Source organism: Exophiala xenobiotica (genome assembly GCF_000835505.1).
Source record: "Exophiala xenobiotica strain CBS 118157 unplaced genomic scaffold supercont1.2, whole genome shotgun sequence".
Classification (NCBI taxonomy): domain Eukaryota; kingdom Fungi; phylum Ascomycota; class Eurotiomycetes; order Chaetothyriales; family Herpotrichiellaceae; genus Exophiala; species Exophiala xenobiotica.
Window position 1 is genome coordinate 3,939,314 of NW_013562493.1, and position 15,974 is coordinate 3,955,287.

General features: G+C 51.4%; 5 protein-coding genes across 7 annotated transcripts; 2 read left to right on the plus strand and 3 right to left on the minus strand.

Annotated features, from left to right (window-relative positions):
- Positions 1-7: 7 nt before the first annotated feature.
- PV05_03662 (uncharacterized protein) lies at positions 8-2,060 on the minus strand. Its single transcript, XM_013464325.1, has one exon. It carries the CDS (start codon positions 1,959-1,961, stop codon positions 270-272), a length of 1,692 nt encoding a protein of 563 aa, XP_013319779.1. The 5' UTR covers positions 1,962-2,060; the 3' UTR covers positions 8-269.
- A 202-nt stretch (positions 2,061-2,262) lies between these two features.
- Positions 2,263-3,825, minus strand: PV05_03663 (uncharacterized protein). The gene is made up of 2 exons (XM_013464326.1): positions 3,141-3,825; positions 2,263-3,091 (listed from the first exon to the last, which is right to left on the minus strand). Exons 1-2 carry the CDS (start codon positions 3,531-3,533, stop codon positions 2,612-2,614), a joined length of 873 nt encoding a protein of 290 aa, XP_013319780.1. The 5' UTR covers positions 3,534-3,825; the 3' UTR covers positions 2,263-2,611.
- A 162-nt stretch (positions 3,826-3,987) lies between these two features.
- PV05_03664 lies at positions 3,988-6,402 on the minus strand. Of its 3 annotated transcripts, XM_013464327.1 has the most exons (6): positions 6,183-6,402; positions 6,115-6,130; positions 6,030-6,039; positions 5,856-5,972; positions 4,410-5,796; positions 3,988-4,356 (listed from the first exon to the last, which is right to left on the minus strand). In XM_013464327.1, exons 1-6 carry the CDS (start codon positions 6,207-6,209, stop codon positions 4,093-4,095), a joined length of 1,821 nt encoding a protein of 606 aa, XP_013319781.1. In that variant the 5' UTR covers positions 6,210-6,402; the 3' UTR covers positions 3,988-4,092. The 3 variants fall into 3 exon arrangements, with proteins under 3 accessions (XP_013319781.1, XP_013319783.1, XP_013319782.1); XM_013464329.1 differs by having other exon boundaries at positions 6,030-6,130; XM_013464328.1 differs by having other exon boundaries at positions 4,410-5,972; positions 6,030-6,130.
- Positions 6,403-6,505: 103 nt separating this feature from the next.
- Positions 6,506-10,327, plus strand: PV05_03665 (uncharacterized protein). Its single transcript, XM_013464330.1, has 5 exons — positions 6,506-6,783; positions 6,864-7,127; positions 8,436-8,476; positions 8,541-8,704; positions 8,804-10,327. Exons 1-5 carry the CDS (start codon positions 6,746-6,748, stop codon positions 9,929-9,931), a joined length of 1,635 nt encoding a protein of 544 aa, XP_013319784.1. The 5' UTR covers positions 6,506-6,745; the 3' UTR covers positions 9,932-10,327.
- A 2,110-nt stretch (positions 10,328-12,437) lies between these two features.
- Positions 12,438-15,325, plus strand: PV05_03666 (uncharacterized protein). Its single transcript, XM_013464331.1, has 2 exons — positions 12,438-13,182; positions 13,234-15,325. The coding sequence occupies exons 1-2, from the start codon at positions 12,879-12,881 to the stop codon at positions 15,081-15,083; spliced, it is 2,154 nt and encodes a 717-aa protein (XP_013319785.1). The 5' UTR covers positions 12,438-12,878; the 3' UTR covers positions 15,084-15,325.
- Positions 15,326-15,974: the final 649 nt, after the last annotated feature.

The following is a 15,974-nucleotide window of genomic DNA, read 5'->3' on the forward strand; positions in this document are numbered from 1 at the left end:
CCCCCCCCTTTCACAGGACCCCTTTCCCTCATGCTGCACGAAAGCGGGCTCGTTCGCTTACCACATTAACCACTTCTCTTCTAACTTCACCCGTCGCAGCAAAGACCAGGTGGCTTGATCCTTTCGTCCTCAGTCTAGGTACGAATAAAATAACCATCTGCTCAAGCCTGGACCTCTGGATCATGGACAGGACGATGATAAACATGATTATGACGTTACCCCCAGTGTGTGCATGCACTATTGCCACCTCGTTGCATAATATCATGTCATCATTCCGCTTTCGCACCGTGGACGTGGTGATGGTGGTGATGATGCTTCGTCTCGTCTCCGGCAGCACCGCCAGCCAGAGCGGCCTTCTTTCCAAACTTGCAACAAGCCTCATGCCTGCGCAGATTATCGAGGCGGGGAAACCTCCTCTTACACCCCAAACCGTGGAACTTGCACAGCATATGCTGGTGCTTGGGTCTGTGCGTGGCCATGTGGCGTTTGAAATTGCTACCCTCGCCGTTCAGATACTGTCCGCAGATGTGACAGTACATCTTGTTGCCCTGGTGGCAGCTTGCCACGTGCTCGTCGCGGACTTGCTTGTACATGAAGCTCTTAAGACAGCCGGGGAAAGTGCATTTGAACGGGCCTCCTTCGCCTCTTGCACTTGCACTCGCGGTGCTTGACGTGCCGTCGGCCTTGGTGGCGTTGGATGAAGGTGCAGCAGCGGAGGAAGCAAGCATGGGAGCGAGATGTTTCTTGGAGATGTGGCCTGTGAGGGCGGCTTCGGAGGCGAATGTTGCCGAGTCGCAGGACTGCCAGGAACACTTGGTCACGCCCTTGACGAGGTGGACTGCTTTCAGGTGCTTTTTGAGATCGGTCGCCGAGGCGAAGGATGCGCCGCACACAGTGCCGCAAGGCATGAGCCATTGGCAGGCGCGGGATGTGGGAGGTGCCGTAATAGCAGCAAGGAGGTCTGATGTTTTGGCTAGCGGGGTGTCGCTGGGCTGGGCAGGATGTTGGGATTCTTGCTTGATGTCGGCCTGCGGTGCTGCTGGGTATATGGTAGGATTAGTGGTGATGGGCGGAAGATCGGGGAGAGGGAGTTGTTGGTGAGCGGTCGCAGGGTGGCATCCGAATTCTAGGCCGAATGGTGGGAGCGGGAATTGTTGAGCTGGTCCGGGTGTGCCAGTACAGAGCTGTGCCTGAGTCAAATTGTCCCAGTAGGGGATGGTGTCGCCGAGACATTGATGATGCATGGGCACATCGAGAGGTGGTGCCATGGCACCCGGTTGCATACTTGAAAAGTCGGGTTCTTGAAAGTTGAGCAAGTCATTCTCGTCGAATTGTGGCTCGGGCTCTGGAAAGCTGTTCTCTCCAAGCAACGGAACGGAGAATGAAAGTCCAAGGGATTTGTCGTGTTCAAAATCGTTCCAGTCAATGCAGTCGAAGCAGGAAAAATCACACTCATCGCAGGTGTCGGTGCAAGCCGGGTCATTGTGTTGATGGTCGATTTGAGCCTCATTACACTCTTGGCAGTCATCGACGAATTGATCGGGAGTGCCGTCCTGTTCATGATATCTTCCGTGTTCTTCCACACAGTCGTCACAGTCGTCCACACAGTCTTCGCAGTCCATCGGACTCGGTGAGGTATGGAGTGAGCCATTGCGGCTGCTGGAAGACGGTGGGACATCGAACAGGCCACTCCCCGGGCTGTCGTCGGTCACGTAATTGTTGAGGCCACTCGATGGGCGGAAGGGAAGCGCTTCGTTCCCGCCGCAACAGCCGAACTTGTGAGACTCGGTGGCATATCTGGCGGGACTTCGAGACGACACTTGACCTCTTATCGGTGACCTGTAAGTCTGAGTCCGTCCGGTTAGCCGGGATTTCGACGGAAAAACATCGAGTGGGTTGACGTAGGGCTGGTGATGGAAGTCAGATGCCGTAAGGCCTTGAGGTGAGTCTCTGCCCATCATGAAGGCCTCATAGAAGACAGTCAATCGATGTCAAGAAACAGAGACTCGGGTCTGTCACGAACGGAACCGAGACGAGATTCCACAAGCGCTGGAGATGATTGACGGCGTGGGGTTTCCGGGAACGGATGATACGAGTGAAGAATTGATAATCGCGCCAAGAAAATTTAAACAGCCTAACCGAAAAGAATTAGCCTCAGCCTCGTGGTGTGCTAACTCAGCCTTGGGGAGGTTTTTGTGTTCCCATCCACATCCATCTTCGATCATAATCTCCCTAATTCTACGTAGGGACCATAGTTCACAGCTAACACATAACGATTTACCCGGCATCTTAAGCACGAGTGCATCAACCTCTATCTGCCCAACGAGCACCTGCTTAAGCGTCGCCCATACCAGTAGTGTAGTAAACCTGTTTTCGTCAAGCAGGCAAGTCTATGGAGACATGATAACATGACCTTGTTCAAGTATGATGAGCTAGACACGTTTTGCTTGGCGGACACTGTTGCGCCATCGTTGACGCTATCGCATTGTATTTACCCCTTTGATCAGGGCAAGGCGAGGTGTTAGACGACCACATCAACCAGAACCTCGTCAATGCCCAATACCGGCCATGGATGGTGAGAGCAATAGGTCGTTGAGAGCCTGGGAACTTCTCAGTTTGTCTCGCTGTCCTTCTCCTTCACTTTTTTGACCTCTTCACCGCCTCCACGCTCAGTCATTTCGACGTGCTTGCGCTTCTTCTCGTCCATGTCCTTCTCTTTCATGCCCTCCTCGAATTTCACAATCACATTCTCATCGTCGTCTATCATGTCAGAGTTGTTATCAATGCCCTTCCATTTCACGATGCCGTCTCCGCGGAACTCTGCAACCCGTTGAGGATAGAACATATGGCAAGTCGGCTTGAATGCTTCCCTTCCTTCTTTCGTGTTGATGTTCTTGATCAAAGGGGGGAATAGAAGTATCATATTTCGGCCTTCGTCCATGATTGGTGACCGACAATATGCGCAGGAGACTTTGCAGGGAAGGTGGTGAGAAGTGTCCTTGTTGGTAGGATCGTACCAGCCTAGGTCATTGATGCCGTTGGTGAAGTTGATGTCGGACTTGTGAAAGATCGCTGCCCACTGAAATGGTGACTACTTCACTGTCAGTTTGCAGTGTAACGGCGAGGGATTGGTCACTTACACCGTGTAATCTCTGGCAAGTCGTGCAATGACAGTACTTGGCTGCGAGAGGCTTCTCTCTGCTGAGCTGGTATGTGACTTTTCCGCAATGACAACTGCCTTCCCACTTGACAGGGAAGTTTTCCATTTTTTCGTGAATGCGGTATGGTTCTCGAGACTTCCATTGATCTTCTTCTCTGTGTGTGGTATCGCCCGACTGGAACTGATGAGGAGCTTGGTCGTCAGACATGTTTGATGAATGCCTCTTCTGGCAGACTATTGTCCGAACCGGTTTAAGCGCACGCGCGGAAGGTCTGCAGGAATGAAGGGTGTGATATGATTGTGAAGTGAGGAGGCTCGTAGATCTGAAGTGTCGAGCGGGACTGAAGACTAGAGTAAAAGATCTGGGATTCATGGGAGGAAAGAGCCACGAAAGGTGAGAGTGAGGAAATAGAAACTAACACACAGAACTGCTCGATGCCATTTCTGTTAGGTACCTAAGCCACCAGTGAATCTGTGCAAGGGACGATATATGGTGGCGGATGCTTCAACCGATGATGCTCGCTCCACGTCAGTGTTACGATTGGTGTCAGATTCGCCAGTTTGGACGTAATGAATGGGACGTGTAAAAAGCTTTTACTGTGTCGAGCACGCGATGATGCTACGATTTTTCTGGGCTCCGAGGTAATGACATCGTCATAAAAGTGTTAGACATCTGGAAACAGCTTGCAATCTCCCCTTGTTCCCCAGACTCGATGCGGGATTGAAAGTCGATATTCCATGACATCATCAAAGGACAACTTCTCCGTCATTTCCACCAATCATCACTGCTGCTTTGACCTCTCCCCAGGGGGATGGATCTGCTTTACGACGAGGAGCACGCGAGGAGCAGATACCAGGTAAACTTCATGGCTTATGCACATTACTACCCACAGGTGTCTTGCTGAATACTGTCTGCTTCAGATGATTCATTATTAGCCAGATGGACCTAACAAGCCCATCGGTATCGTGCTATTCGAGGTCCGTAAGTGTGCCCTCGACCCACGGAAGAGGCTCTGCCAGATGAAAGCTTCACTTAGCAAAAGCTCAATGTCCTTTTCCGTCCATTCCCGTGTAGGAAGTGCTTGGAGAAACATCAATATCTCTTGAAAATTCATCTTCATCAGCTGCTCCGACCACTTGACCAAGAAGGCCGCGCACACGTAGAGATGGAATTGTGAAAAGCCGGTTTCCTCGGCCTGCAAACACCAGTCAGCAGAGGTTTGGCGGGTGGAATCTTGAGCCAACTCACCATATATGTGTCCCACATCCGAATCACATTTTTGATGCTCAATTCCCGCATCAACAGACAATTCATCCATCGAAAACTGAATTGCATGTATTCCACGTGCTCGTTCTCAAAGTGCTTTGCTAAGCCAGAGTCAATTCTTGTTGTGAGATCCCTTAGCGCAGCAACTTGTCGGTGGATGCCGGGCTGGGCCACAATATAGTTGTCTTGTATACCATCTAGCAGCTTTGTCAGGCACCAGAATGTGTCCGCTTCGACTGCATCTAATACAGGGCGTGGCAGTTGTCCCGGGTCCATGCCGCTTTCGATATCCAAATCTGTGATATATGTCCCGAGAAAGACCTGCCAGAAGGGAGTAGCCAGGTCATTAATGCCCTGTACATAACCGCTGGCAGGATGTCGAATTGCCCAGACGTACAGAATACGTTCGAGCGACCTTTGTGTGGCTTCATATTGATAGAGAGGTATGTGCGGATTGGTTCTCGGAACATCGATGCTGATTTGATGCCAAACTGCTTCGTCCAGGCCTCGACCCCTACCGGCGGTGACAGGGGGTTGCGAAGCGAGCCCTGTCAAACCTGCACTTGATCCATTGCGGTTGGCCATAGTACCAGAGTTGAAGGCCTGTCGCACTGCATCCAGGTATTCCTTTCGCTTGCGCTCGAGTGTCGTCACTCGTCTTTCGCTGTTGGTTGGCAGATGCCCTAGTAGAAGCTGCCACGTTATCGCGCGTAATTCTTCAGGCACACCCGACCATGCTGCAGCTCGTAAGTCCTGCAACGATACTGAGCTGGATTGTAAGATTCGTTTGAATTTGTTGATACGTGATATTCGCGTGCTGTAGGCTTCCGCTTCTTTGGGTGTAGCATTACTCGGTAGAACTGGATGGTTGATTAGATGGAGAGTATTGGCAGGATCCCGTAAGATGTCCTTGTACTGCGGCCTTAAGATCTTGCCGTCTCCTTTCTTCGCGCTGGGATAGGAAAGAGGATTTCGCTCTTCGGCTATATCAAAGCTGTTCGATCTATGCACCTGTGGCATGGGAGACGGTGCGAGTGCGGGTCTCGACGTCGTTTGCGCAACACTCGGGTAGGTTACCTGTTGTGCTTTGTGCGTCCTGCTCTTCATGCTTCTCTTGCGGCGCATGCTAGCTATGCTGGGCAGACCAAACTCGTCTTCATCGTCCTCGTAAACCAGGTCATCTTCATCGTCTCCCTCCATGTCTTCGTCGCCGACAACATCCCAACTCTCGCCCAATACTGACGAGGTATAACCGGTATATGGCTTTCGTTCTGGTGACTGGAAACTTCGGTGGTCGGCACCAGGTGCCTGCCATGGTCGTGATGAAGACGTAGGTGGTGTTCTGGGTCTTGAACTCGTGCCCAGCGATCTAAGAGAGCGTCGTTAGCCCCGCCCTACCACCATGGGATACCGTGTCCGGCGGCGTACAATGAATCGAACTTGAGCATATCGGCGTGCGAATATGACGCGCCAATCACCTTGTTCGACTTTCCTGAAGCCTGACGTGAGGATGATCGACTCCGCCAGAAGGGCGAGGGCGACCGCCTTGATTCTGTTAGCATGGCTCTGGTGTGTTTGTTTGAGGGAGCGGATCGTCCGTACTCTGACCTATCTGCAGAGGCATTTCGATTAGCATGAGGGATCGAAGGGACAGCCATAAGACATAAAGGGCTAGGGCGTCACGAACCGACCTGAACCATTTCCTGAAACCAGTCAGCCCAATGTACATGAGGATCTCGAATGTTGATTGTTTACCTGCTGGCCCGGCTTCTTGTGAGCCATAATGGTGCACTAGGCTCACCTAAAGCGTAAACCGCGGGAAGAAGACACTACCGTGGCTTTCTTCTGAATTCCTTTGCATGTACTGGTGAGAACATGCTTGTTAGACATGGAACCCGTCCTGCATAACTCTGAGGTGGCCGCCGAGTAGTAACGGAACGACAGCCTTCGAAGCGCACTCCGCTGCTGAGGCCACTGCGGCGCCAGACTCCAGGTTCGCCAAGCCTGCCTGCGCCGAAAGACTCACCCGCCGACTTTCACTTGGCCTCGAAACACCTGGAACTTCCTCTCCTGTTGTCCTCTCCTCTTTCCTAGACATCCTTTTCTAACCACATCAAACGACTCGCCTTCGGACATACTGACCTCCTCCGTCTACTTGTATCCTCATCTTCCATCTTCCTCCAGACCTTTTCAACTGTTCTGCTCAATCATACCTTCAGCGCTGCTTGTTCCCCTCCTCTCAGGCTACCTAAAAACGCTTCCTGCTGTGGTCGTAGTTAGCGCAGCGGTTTTCTTTTCCCCTTCACTGAGCATTAAAGATGACAGACGAAGTTGACGAAGATCTCTTCGCCGATCTGTGAGTGTGGTCTTCCCGCTAGCCTTGACAATGGTCACCTCGCCTTCACGACTTTGAACGTAGCTAATCTCATGTGCTAGGTACGATGGCGATGAGAATAACGCATCTGGCAGTGCTGCTGCTCCGATCCCCTCTCAACCGGCTCCAAACGATACAGCCATGGATCAGAATGACGCTCCAGGCTACGGCGAAGAGCCAGAAATGGCCTATGATCCCACTTCCTTTGACGTTGAACCTTCAGCCTCCGAGGAACCTTCCTCCACCACGCAATTCGAGCAACAAGGTCATGCAAGATTGGAACTACCACATGAGCAAAAATACAATGTCACTCTCAAAGAAGACGGGTAAGTAAATGATACCCTTGCGATTCTGCTTTCTTCATGGTGCCCCTGCTCGTATTCGCGCGTTAAGTGGAAGGTATGAGAACAATGCATACGTGCGAGATCAGAAAGGTGATGTAGACACATTGGAGAACAATTTGTTACGAAAGTCATGAAACCACCTCAAGTTCGGCCTGAAAATCTCGGCCTCTACAACTGGCGCTGTGAGACCCAGGTGGAAATGTTAGCGCTTGGGATCCACTATCACGGATGACTGGCGACAGCTATGGGACCGTGCCGACGAACGCAGCATAGTGCTACTTGGCCGTTGTGTGGTAGTCAGATCTGGACTGCAATCGATCGTGGACACATTATCGGGCACAATCAGGCTTGCAGTACTCGAACAAGGCGTGAGGACGAGCCACTCTCATAAGAGCACTCAAGAGCTAGAAGGATCTACCGATCTTTCCACCCGAGGAATGTCAGTCGGATTTAGCAGAAGATGAGTGGCACGAAATGTTGGACCTAGCATCGAGCCATAGCTGCTTTTCGAATCACACTAGCCGACACAATTGCAAGTCGAGACATGTCATTCAGCCGGGACAGAAGAGGACGATGGATGCCTACCATACAACGAGATACTATTCCAAGCAGAGCAGAGTAACAGTCCATACTCAGGCAGGAGATAGATGCTTATGAGTATCTGTGAATCTCAAACAAGTCAACAAGAATCATCCTCTATTCGCTAGACCAAGTCAAACCTCTTCCGAGAGAAGGCGAAGTCATGGAGGAGAGAATCTGTCAGAGAAATGCAGTGTATGGTGCAAGTCGACACGTTTGCCAGCAGAGAGTCTCAGATCCCGTGTCTGCATGCTTCCACCGTCACGTATAGCCTAGCAAAGTCGTGGCGATGCTTGGACAGGACACAGTGTTTGCAGCCGGGTTCTCCAGCTAGTCTTGGCTCAGATGCCCGGCTGTCTCTCGCAATCTTGGTCATCTCAGCCTTACCGTCACCAAAAACCAAAGTATTCAGGAGGCCAACCCAGCCTATATTCATTGTCGCCACAAGAACTACACGGATATGCTCAGGTTTCTGCCGATGCGCCTACAAGGCTATCATTGGCCATTGGGGGGTGATATCCCTCGCTGCGTTGCATCTCGCTCCATCAGCCTGCTGATCTGTTCTCAATGGGAGAATCAACATGTTGAGACGGGCGTCATGGGCTACACTGGCTGCTTTCATTCATTGACTGTTCTTGTTCTGCATCATTTACACTCGCTTGTCCCTTTGACAATGACCTTGGTCCATAGCTAACATAGTACGTCATGCAGAAAAATGTTTATTGGCGGCCTGAATTGGGAGACGACTGATCGTGGGTGCCACCACCCTTGCAAGGTTACTTGCTTCCATCTGTGTCAAGCTCTAACTCCATGCAGAATCCCTTCATGACTACTTTTCCCAATTTGGTGAAGTTCAAGAATGTACCGTTATGCGAGACAGTGCCACCGGCCGCTCACGAGGCTTCGGCTTCCTGACCTTCAAAGATCCCAAAACAGTAAATACCGTTATGGTCAAGGAACACTTTCTGGATGGAAAAATCGTAAGGACCGCCCTTGAGCACCCAGCAGGACAGGAGAAGTCTGGTCCCCATCCCCAGACCGCATTCCCAAAGGACAAACGCTTACGTTATCGTGCCCAGATCGATCCTAAACGTGCTATCCCCCGGGACGAGCAGGAGAAGACTGCCAAGATATTCGTGGGCGGAGTGAGTCAAGACGCAACCGAGGAAGACTTTGAAACCTTTTTCGCGCAATTTGGTAGGGTAGTTGACGCCACGCTCATGATGGACAAAGATACCGGTCGGCCACGAGGTTTCGGTTTCGTCACTTTCGACAACGACGTTGCGGTTGAGAAGTGCTTGGAGTATCATCCACTAGAGATTCTGGGCAAGCCTATCGAAGTCAAGCGAGCGCAACCCCGGGGCAAGATGGGCGAGGAAGATGATTTCCCACGTCGAGGGAGAGGAAAATTCGGACGAGATGAGCGCTTTGGTGGTGACGGTGGTCAATCTGGGCAAGGTGGCCAGGGTCAAGGTCAAGGTCCTCAGATGATGGCCGGTAACTCCGGCATGAGCCCTCAGATGATGGCACAATACTGGCAGCGCATGCAACAATACTTTGCTATGATGCAGCAGCAGATGGTCGCGAACATGATGGGCGGTATGGGGAATATGGGCAACATGGGCATGAACCAGATGACTCCTCAAATGATGCAACAAATGATGCAGATGCAGAAGATGCAGGGCGGAAACAGCCCCAACCCGCAGAGTCCTGGCAACATGAGTAACATGCCAAATATGCAAGGCATGAACCCGCAGATGATGCAGCAAATGATGCAGATGCAACAACAAGGAGGCATGAATCCTATGCAGATGGGCGGCAATCGGCCACCGATGGGCCCAGCTGCCATGGGAGGAGCAGGTCGCTCTAGTTTCTCAGCACAAGAACAGCTCGCGTTTGAGCAGCAAAAGTATGAGCACCAGGCTCGTCGTGGGGGTGGATTTCCTCCCGGCCCGAGAGGACAGGGATTTCAAGGTGGACCACAGTCTTGGGAAGGCATGTACGACGATGTCCCGCAGCCTGATGGAGGACGAGGCTCTGCTGGTCCGGTGCGAGGACATACACCGAAACCACCCAAGGGTCCGGGTGGTGGCACACCTCAACCAAGTGCTGCACCAGCAAATGCGCCCACTGGTCCCAAGAATCCTGGCAAGCCTGGTCCGAGTTTCCGAGGCGGAAGAGGTCGGTATCATCCGTATGGAAGATAGAATCACTCTGGCCTTGCCTCCAGGGGCTGCAAACTTTTTGTTAGGAGGTGATGATGCATTGCGGAGATGCCGAATTCACTTTCCCCCACGATGGTCGAAGCGTGAGGCTGGATGGGGCCCTGTCGTATGTTTGATACAAGAACGGCGCTGATGAGGGATTTTTCACAACAAAAGCAACCAAGGAGAGAGAATTCGAGCTGTTTTCAGATATGGATGAGCTGATGCGATTACGCCATGGGATCATGGATGATTATTCCGAACTGCTTTGACCTGGGTTTGGGGATGAGGGTAATGTGTGTATCATAGCAGAGCAGAGGCGGAGTAGGTCATGTTGAAGCATTGGTAGCACAAAATTCAACGACATTTCCATATCGCTCCATTCCAGGTAGACACTATCCAGATAAAACGCCGAAGATGATGGTAGGGAGCAGCAGGAGGAGCTAAGAGTCTGAAGAAATGACTTCAACAACCGTAATTGAGGCGCAGAATAACACTAAGTACTCAGAGGCCCGGGCATTGTGTGTACAAATTTGCTCACTGGCGCGACGGGAAGCCTAGCCTGGATCAAGGCCATTTTCGGTGCGAGCAGGGCGTTGGGGTCGACGGCGAGTGTGTGGATAAGGGAGTTCGAAATCAACTCTGGGCTGCGACGGCATCGGACGCGAAGACGGGGAAGTATTATGAGCCCTTGGGTGTATAGGGGAATACAAGTAAGGCGAGTCGGAACTCGGAGCTGGCGTTGGGGGAGCGGGATAGACGGAGGAGGACTTGGATGCGTTTCTTGGGATGGACTAGAAAATGATGGTTGAGAAATGGAGGTTCATGGGAAAAGGTCGTCAATGCTTTTGGCCGGGAGAGTCGTCGAGCAAAGCCTGCAGCTCTGGCAGGTTGGGGATCATACTCATCTCATCTGAAGGCCTTTGGATATTGTGTTGAGACTGCTTGAGCGCGGTCCCGCCAGCCATATGGCTATTGCAGCGCTGGTTGAGGATGGAGTACAACTGGAACAATTAGCCCTTGATTTATCCTTCGCGATGACCAGCATTCAAACACTGCGATGTGTGGTACAGCTTGCCCTCAAAGTCGCTGGACCAATACCGATGGAAGGCGCGCAGGAGGTGGGTGAGGTGCAGAAGCAGGTACCGGTCGTCTATCAACAGTGAACACAGACGGCGAAGTGGCTGTGTCCAAGTTCGGGGCAACACTGCTGGCCATCCGCCATGCCACTCTTAGGCTTGAGTATACAACAACAAAGTTCCCAGCTTGCGTAGTATCCAAGCAGGCGGATGGTGAGCGATTGCCATTTCCGAACAGCTGTCTTTCTCAAATGGTCACGTCAACAATGGGTGTTGGAGATTGAATGACGAGGCTGTGCCAGTGGCATGCGGTTACAGTAGATAAGGCTATTAATAGGCAATAGGGACACGCTGAAAGATTTGCTCACTGTCAGACTAAATGCTTGGCATAAGTGTAGTCGCCAGAAAATTTTTGTGTGGGATTTGGAGATAATTCTTCTGTCATGACCAGTGAATTATGGAGCTCTCGGGCGCCCAAAGCCGGGGAATCTGTGCTTTGCCTTCCCGTTCACCCGTAGTCGAAGCACACGACCCTCATCATTCGACGGTGGAGGAACAGTCAGCACCGTCAGGGGTGAGACTAGAATTGATGCTTCTTCGTGCCAGATTGGGTCGCTTGCAATGATTGATCGGACGAGAATCCTCGCCACGTTTCCTTCAGGTACGAAAGGCCTTTGGCAGTTGTAAGTAGTAGTTACCTTGCAAAGGCTAGGTACTGTAAGCAACTGGAAGCACGTTCCTGACAGCCAAGCATAGGCGAAGATTTTGGCGAGAGGCGCAGCCAAATGCTTGCGAGGAAAATCCCAATGCCCAATAAGAAGCCTACGAATGCCAAAATGCGGGCAACTTTTGGGCTTGATGGGCTCACTGGTTAGGGGCTTGATGTCTCGCAGCTTTTCTGACTGCGCCTCAAATTCCACCATCATCGACCCAACAAACAACTTCCTCCGGAAGAGACCCATTGATGTATCCAAGAACGAGCGATGGACACAGTACGCAGCACAACACAGTTTAACACAATCATCAAGGTCTGATGCGAGCAAGACAGCGTCCCGTCTCGGAAGTATTTGGAGCACTTAAGGTTTCATGCCTCTAGGCTCTGAAACAGATGCCGAAGGTAACGCAACAGTGGCCATGGTGACATGCGCTGCCAACAAGCAAAGCCACCACCAAGAGGGGACCCATCAGGACTCTTCCCCCATCGTGCCCCATGCGAATCCTCCCGCCCATCCATCAGTATCCATCACCCAAATAAAGTCCCGAAAGACTTGTGGTGCCCCCTTGACAGGCCATCGATCGAGAACCGCGGGTGCGATATCCACTTATCCCGGCTCTGACCAACGCCACGAGCCCTACCTGGATGTGTACCTGGATCCTGAGGAGCCCATGCCCCTGTCGGCCCACTAGTTAGACACTCTCCATTGATGCCTCGAAAGCCTTTTCATATGCTGAGGTTGCGTATGCTCTGAAACGGCGTTCGCCAGATGTGGAAACCCCATGCTCGCTGCCATGCGCTGAGGCATATCTTTCGATCGAGACTCCCCAGCTGAATCCGGTCCTTTGGTCTATTTGTGCACATCATTCTCATCTTGTCGATCACAATCGTTACTTCTTCCAGTCTTCTTCTCAGACACTCGCTATCTTCACGTTCGCTCTTGCGTCTTCAAGTCACTCGCTAGACTCCTTCCCGACGATACGATTTCCATACATTCCTTCGCTTGACCTCTACGCAATCTACTTTGTCTTCGAAGAATTTCTACGCTGGGGATCTCAAGAGAGGGACTTGGGAAAGGCCGTCTACTCTAGAGGCTGAACTCCGCCGCTCGACGGCCTTGGACAAAGTTCAGTGGTACACAAAACGAGACACAAACATGTGGACGTCTTCTGTGGTGGCTTTTGCTTCACTAGCTCTCCTTCCATCGGTGCTGGCGACAGATATCTTAAAGACGAGTGGTGTATCGGATTGCAATAACGGAACATCGAGCATAAAGGTCAATAACGTCGATATTTCCTTTGATCGTTCAACCAACAACATAGACTTCGATGTCTCGGGTACCAGTGAACAAGTGCAATATGTCACCGCCGAGTTGATCGTGAAAGCATATGGTGTACAAGTATATCAGAAAGAGTTTGATCCTTGTTCGTCAGATACCAGAGTCGACCAGCTATGTCCTGGTAGGTGGCACATTCCAACACTTTTCGTGGACAGCGCTAATCTCTCAACAGTGCCCAAAGGAACATTTGCCGCCAACGGAACGCAGGAAATCCCTTCTTCATATACCTCTCTTATCCCCTCGATAGCCTACTCACTTCCCGACCTCGATGGCGACGCTCAAGTGATCCTCAAGAACAAGGGTGGCCAGCAGATTGCCTGCGTACAATCCGGTGTTACTAACGGTAAGACAGTGGAAGTGCCAGCTGTCTCATATGTTGCGGCCGCCGTAGCGGCTGCAGCTTTGGCCGTATCACTCGTTGGTGCCGCTGCTACTGGCGCTCATCCTGGTTCGAGCACTTCCAGCCCTGGATTTTCAGAAGTCATGTGGTGGTTTCAAGGAATGGCAATGAACGGCATGCATTCGGTTCCATATCCTACCATTTACCGCAGTTTCTCCAAGAACTTCGCTTTCAGTACTGGCCTGGTTTCCTGGGGTAGCATGCAGAAGTCGATCGACAGCTTCCGATCGCATACCGGAGGCAACTTGACCAACGACAGCTATGAATCCCTCAAGAATACCACCTTGGTTTTTTCTGATGGTTCCACAACCCAGACCACAACATCTATCGGCAAACGGGCACTTTCTGTGTTCATCCGGGATGTCAGTACGTCGGTGAACGGTACTGGTTCGAGCGCGGACTCGAGCTCAAGTGATTCGGGAAGCTCGCACTTGGTGCAAGGTATCCAAGGATATGTCGAACAGCTCACCATTCCACAAGCCAACACCTTCATGACCGTGCTCTTGATCTTCGCCATCGTGGTTGCGGCCATTGTTGTGGGTATTCTGCTCTTCAAGGTCATTCTCGAAGCTTGGGCACTGTTCGGCAAATTCCCCAAGTCATTGACTACCTTCCGCAAAGAATACTGGCGTATCATGGCACAAACCATCACCACCCTGATTCTCCTGCTCTATGGTGTCTGGACACTGTATTGCATTTTCCAATTCACTCACGGAGATTCATGGGCTGCTAAGCTTCTTGCTGCTCTGACGTTGGGGACATTCACGCTCTTGCTCGGCTTCTACACTTGGAAGATCTGGAGCATTGTTCAGAAGCTCAAGAAACTGGAGGGTAACGCCGACGCCCTGTACGAGAACAAGGAGACATGGAAAAAGTACAAGCTGTTTTACGAAAATTACAAGCGTGGATACTGGTGGCTTTTCGTTCCTGCGATCGTCTACATGTTCGCCAAAGGATGCGTTCTGGCTGCTGGTGATGGTCACGGCATGTTCCAAACCATTGGTCAACTGGTTATTGAAGCTCTCATGCTTGTTGTGCTTCTATGGAGCCGGCCATACAACCGCAAATCTGGCAACTGGATCAACATAGTCATCCAAGTCGTCCGCGTCGTCTCAGTCGTATGCATCTTGGTCTTCGTTGAGGAGCTCGGTATCGCCCAAACCACGAAGACAATTACTGGTGTGGTGTTGATTGTAGTCCAGTCTGGACTGACAGTTATCCTCGCTATATTGATCTTCGTCAACAGCATCATCAGCTGCTGCAAGGAGAACCCGCATCGAAAGCGACGCAAGGCTGCTAAGGAAAACTTGTCTCAAGATATCGAAGGCGATGCTTTCCTCATGACACCAAATCCATACACCTCTTCTCCTTCCCGCCATACGAGAAAGGTCTCCGACCCAGCGCAAGGCTACGAGCCGATGCGTGCCAACGCCTTTTCTCGATTTGGACCGCGGCCGGAGGAAAGTCAAGAGACGCTCGTCAAAGGTGCTGCTGGTATGGGCTACTCAGGCTACCGAAGCTTGAGTCACGGACGGAGCGACGTAGATGGAAGTCCGCCCCCTCCTTTCTCACGCGAGCCAAGACTGCCCGACCTTGCTTTTGAGCAGTATAGGCATAAGTAGGCGGCCATGACACAGTGACTGTTTTGGACTTTTCAGCAAGCCTTTGTCAATATCATGGGTCGGATGTTTCATATTATCACGGCAGCTCGATGCTGAACCGATGTGGGAAACGTTCTCTTTACGTTTGGTCTTGTTGTCAAGTATAGCGTGGCTTTACATCGGGAATAGCAGATGAGATGGACACTCGTAACGACTGGGAATGGACATACTATCGCCTAATAATACATTGCATATGTTTTCCATTCTTTACTTCCCCGTCTGATGCCGCTCTCCATGCGTATCCCAGCTCTTGTTTAAAATAAGATACTGCAGTAGATATAAGGCTTCCATGTGCTGCTCAAACGGTCTGTGTATTGTACCGTGCTGTTGCACCCACTTTGGGCCAGCGATCGCCCGTGATGCCCGAAAAGTTATTGGCATGTTGGCACCTTCCATCCTAATTAACGACGTACCGTTGAATCCATCCATCCATCCATCTATGCCATCCTTCATCTCGCATCAACGCCACAAAGGTACTTGTCCCGATACCATATGCTGGCCTGGCATATGCCCAAAGTCAGGGCACGCGTCTCCACTGTGGGTAGTATGGTCGACATGAAAGTGAATCCTCTTATCTTTCGTTATCCCTCCTTGATATCAATCTATGCGATCTTGCTGAAGTCTGCGTCTCTTTGAACGTGATAGATCCTCTATGGCGGATGCTGTTCGAGACTCCGTGGATTGTACTACGATCTCATGGATTACTTTCTAACAGCGTTCCCCATGCCCTCTCGCATTGTTCGATTGACAAGCAAGAGCAACGTCTCTCGGTAAAGCTTGTCTAGCTTGCTTCAGCCCTTGTTAGAGTGAAATTGTGCTATCCGGCATCCAATGGATGAAAGCAGTAGTATC

Coding starts and splice junctions, on each gene's coding strand:
- PV05_03662 (XM_013464325.1), bottom strand. CDS start 1,961: ATGATGGGCAGAGACTCACCTCAAGGCCTTACGGCATCTGACTTCCAT.
- PV05_03663 (XM_013464326.1), bottom strand. CDS start 3,533: ATGAATCCCAGATCTTTTACTCTAGTCTTCAGTCCCGCTCGACACTTC. Junction 3,092..3,140: donor CTTGCCAGAGATTACACGGT/GTAAGTGACCAA, acceptor ACAGTGAAGTAG/TCACCATTTCAGTGGGCAGC.
- PV05_03664 (XM_013464329.1), bottom strand. CDS start 6,085: ATGGCTGTCCCTTCGATCCCTCATGCTAATCGAAATGCCTCTGCAGAT. Junction 5,797..5,855: donor ATGCTCAAGTTCGATTCATT/GTACGCCGCCGG, acceptor ACGCTCTCTTAG/ATCGCTGGGCACGAGTTCAA. Junction 4,357..4,409: donor GGATGTGGGACACATATATG/GTGAGTTGGCTC, acceptor TGGTGTTTGCAG/GCCGAGGAAACCGGCTTTTC.
- PV05_03665 (XM_013464330.1), top strand. CDS start 6,746: ATGACAGACGAAGTTGACGAAGATCTCTTCGCCGATCT. Junction 6,784..6,863: donor GAAGATCTCTTCGCCGATCT/GTGAGTGTGGTC, acceptor CTCATGTGCTAG/GTACGATGGCGATGAGAATA. Junction 8,705..8,803: donor ACTTTCTGGATGGAAAAATC/GTAAGGACCGCC, acceptor TATCGTGCCCAG/ATCGATCCTAAACGTGCTAT.
- PV05_03666 (XM_013464331.1), top strand. CDS start 12,879: ATGTGGACGTCTTCTGTGGTGGCTTTTGCTTCACTAGCTCTCCTTCCA. Junction 13,183..13,233: donor AGTCGACCAGCTATGTCCTG/GTAGGTGGCACA, acceptor ATCTCTCAACAG/TGCCCAAAGGAACATTTGCC.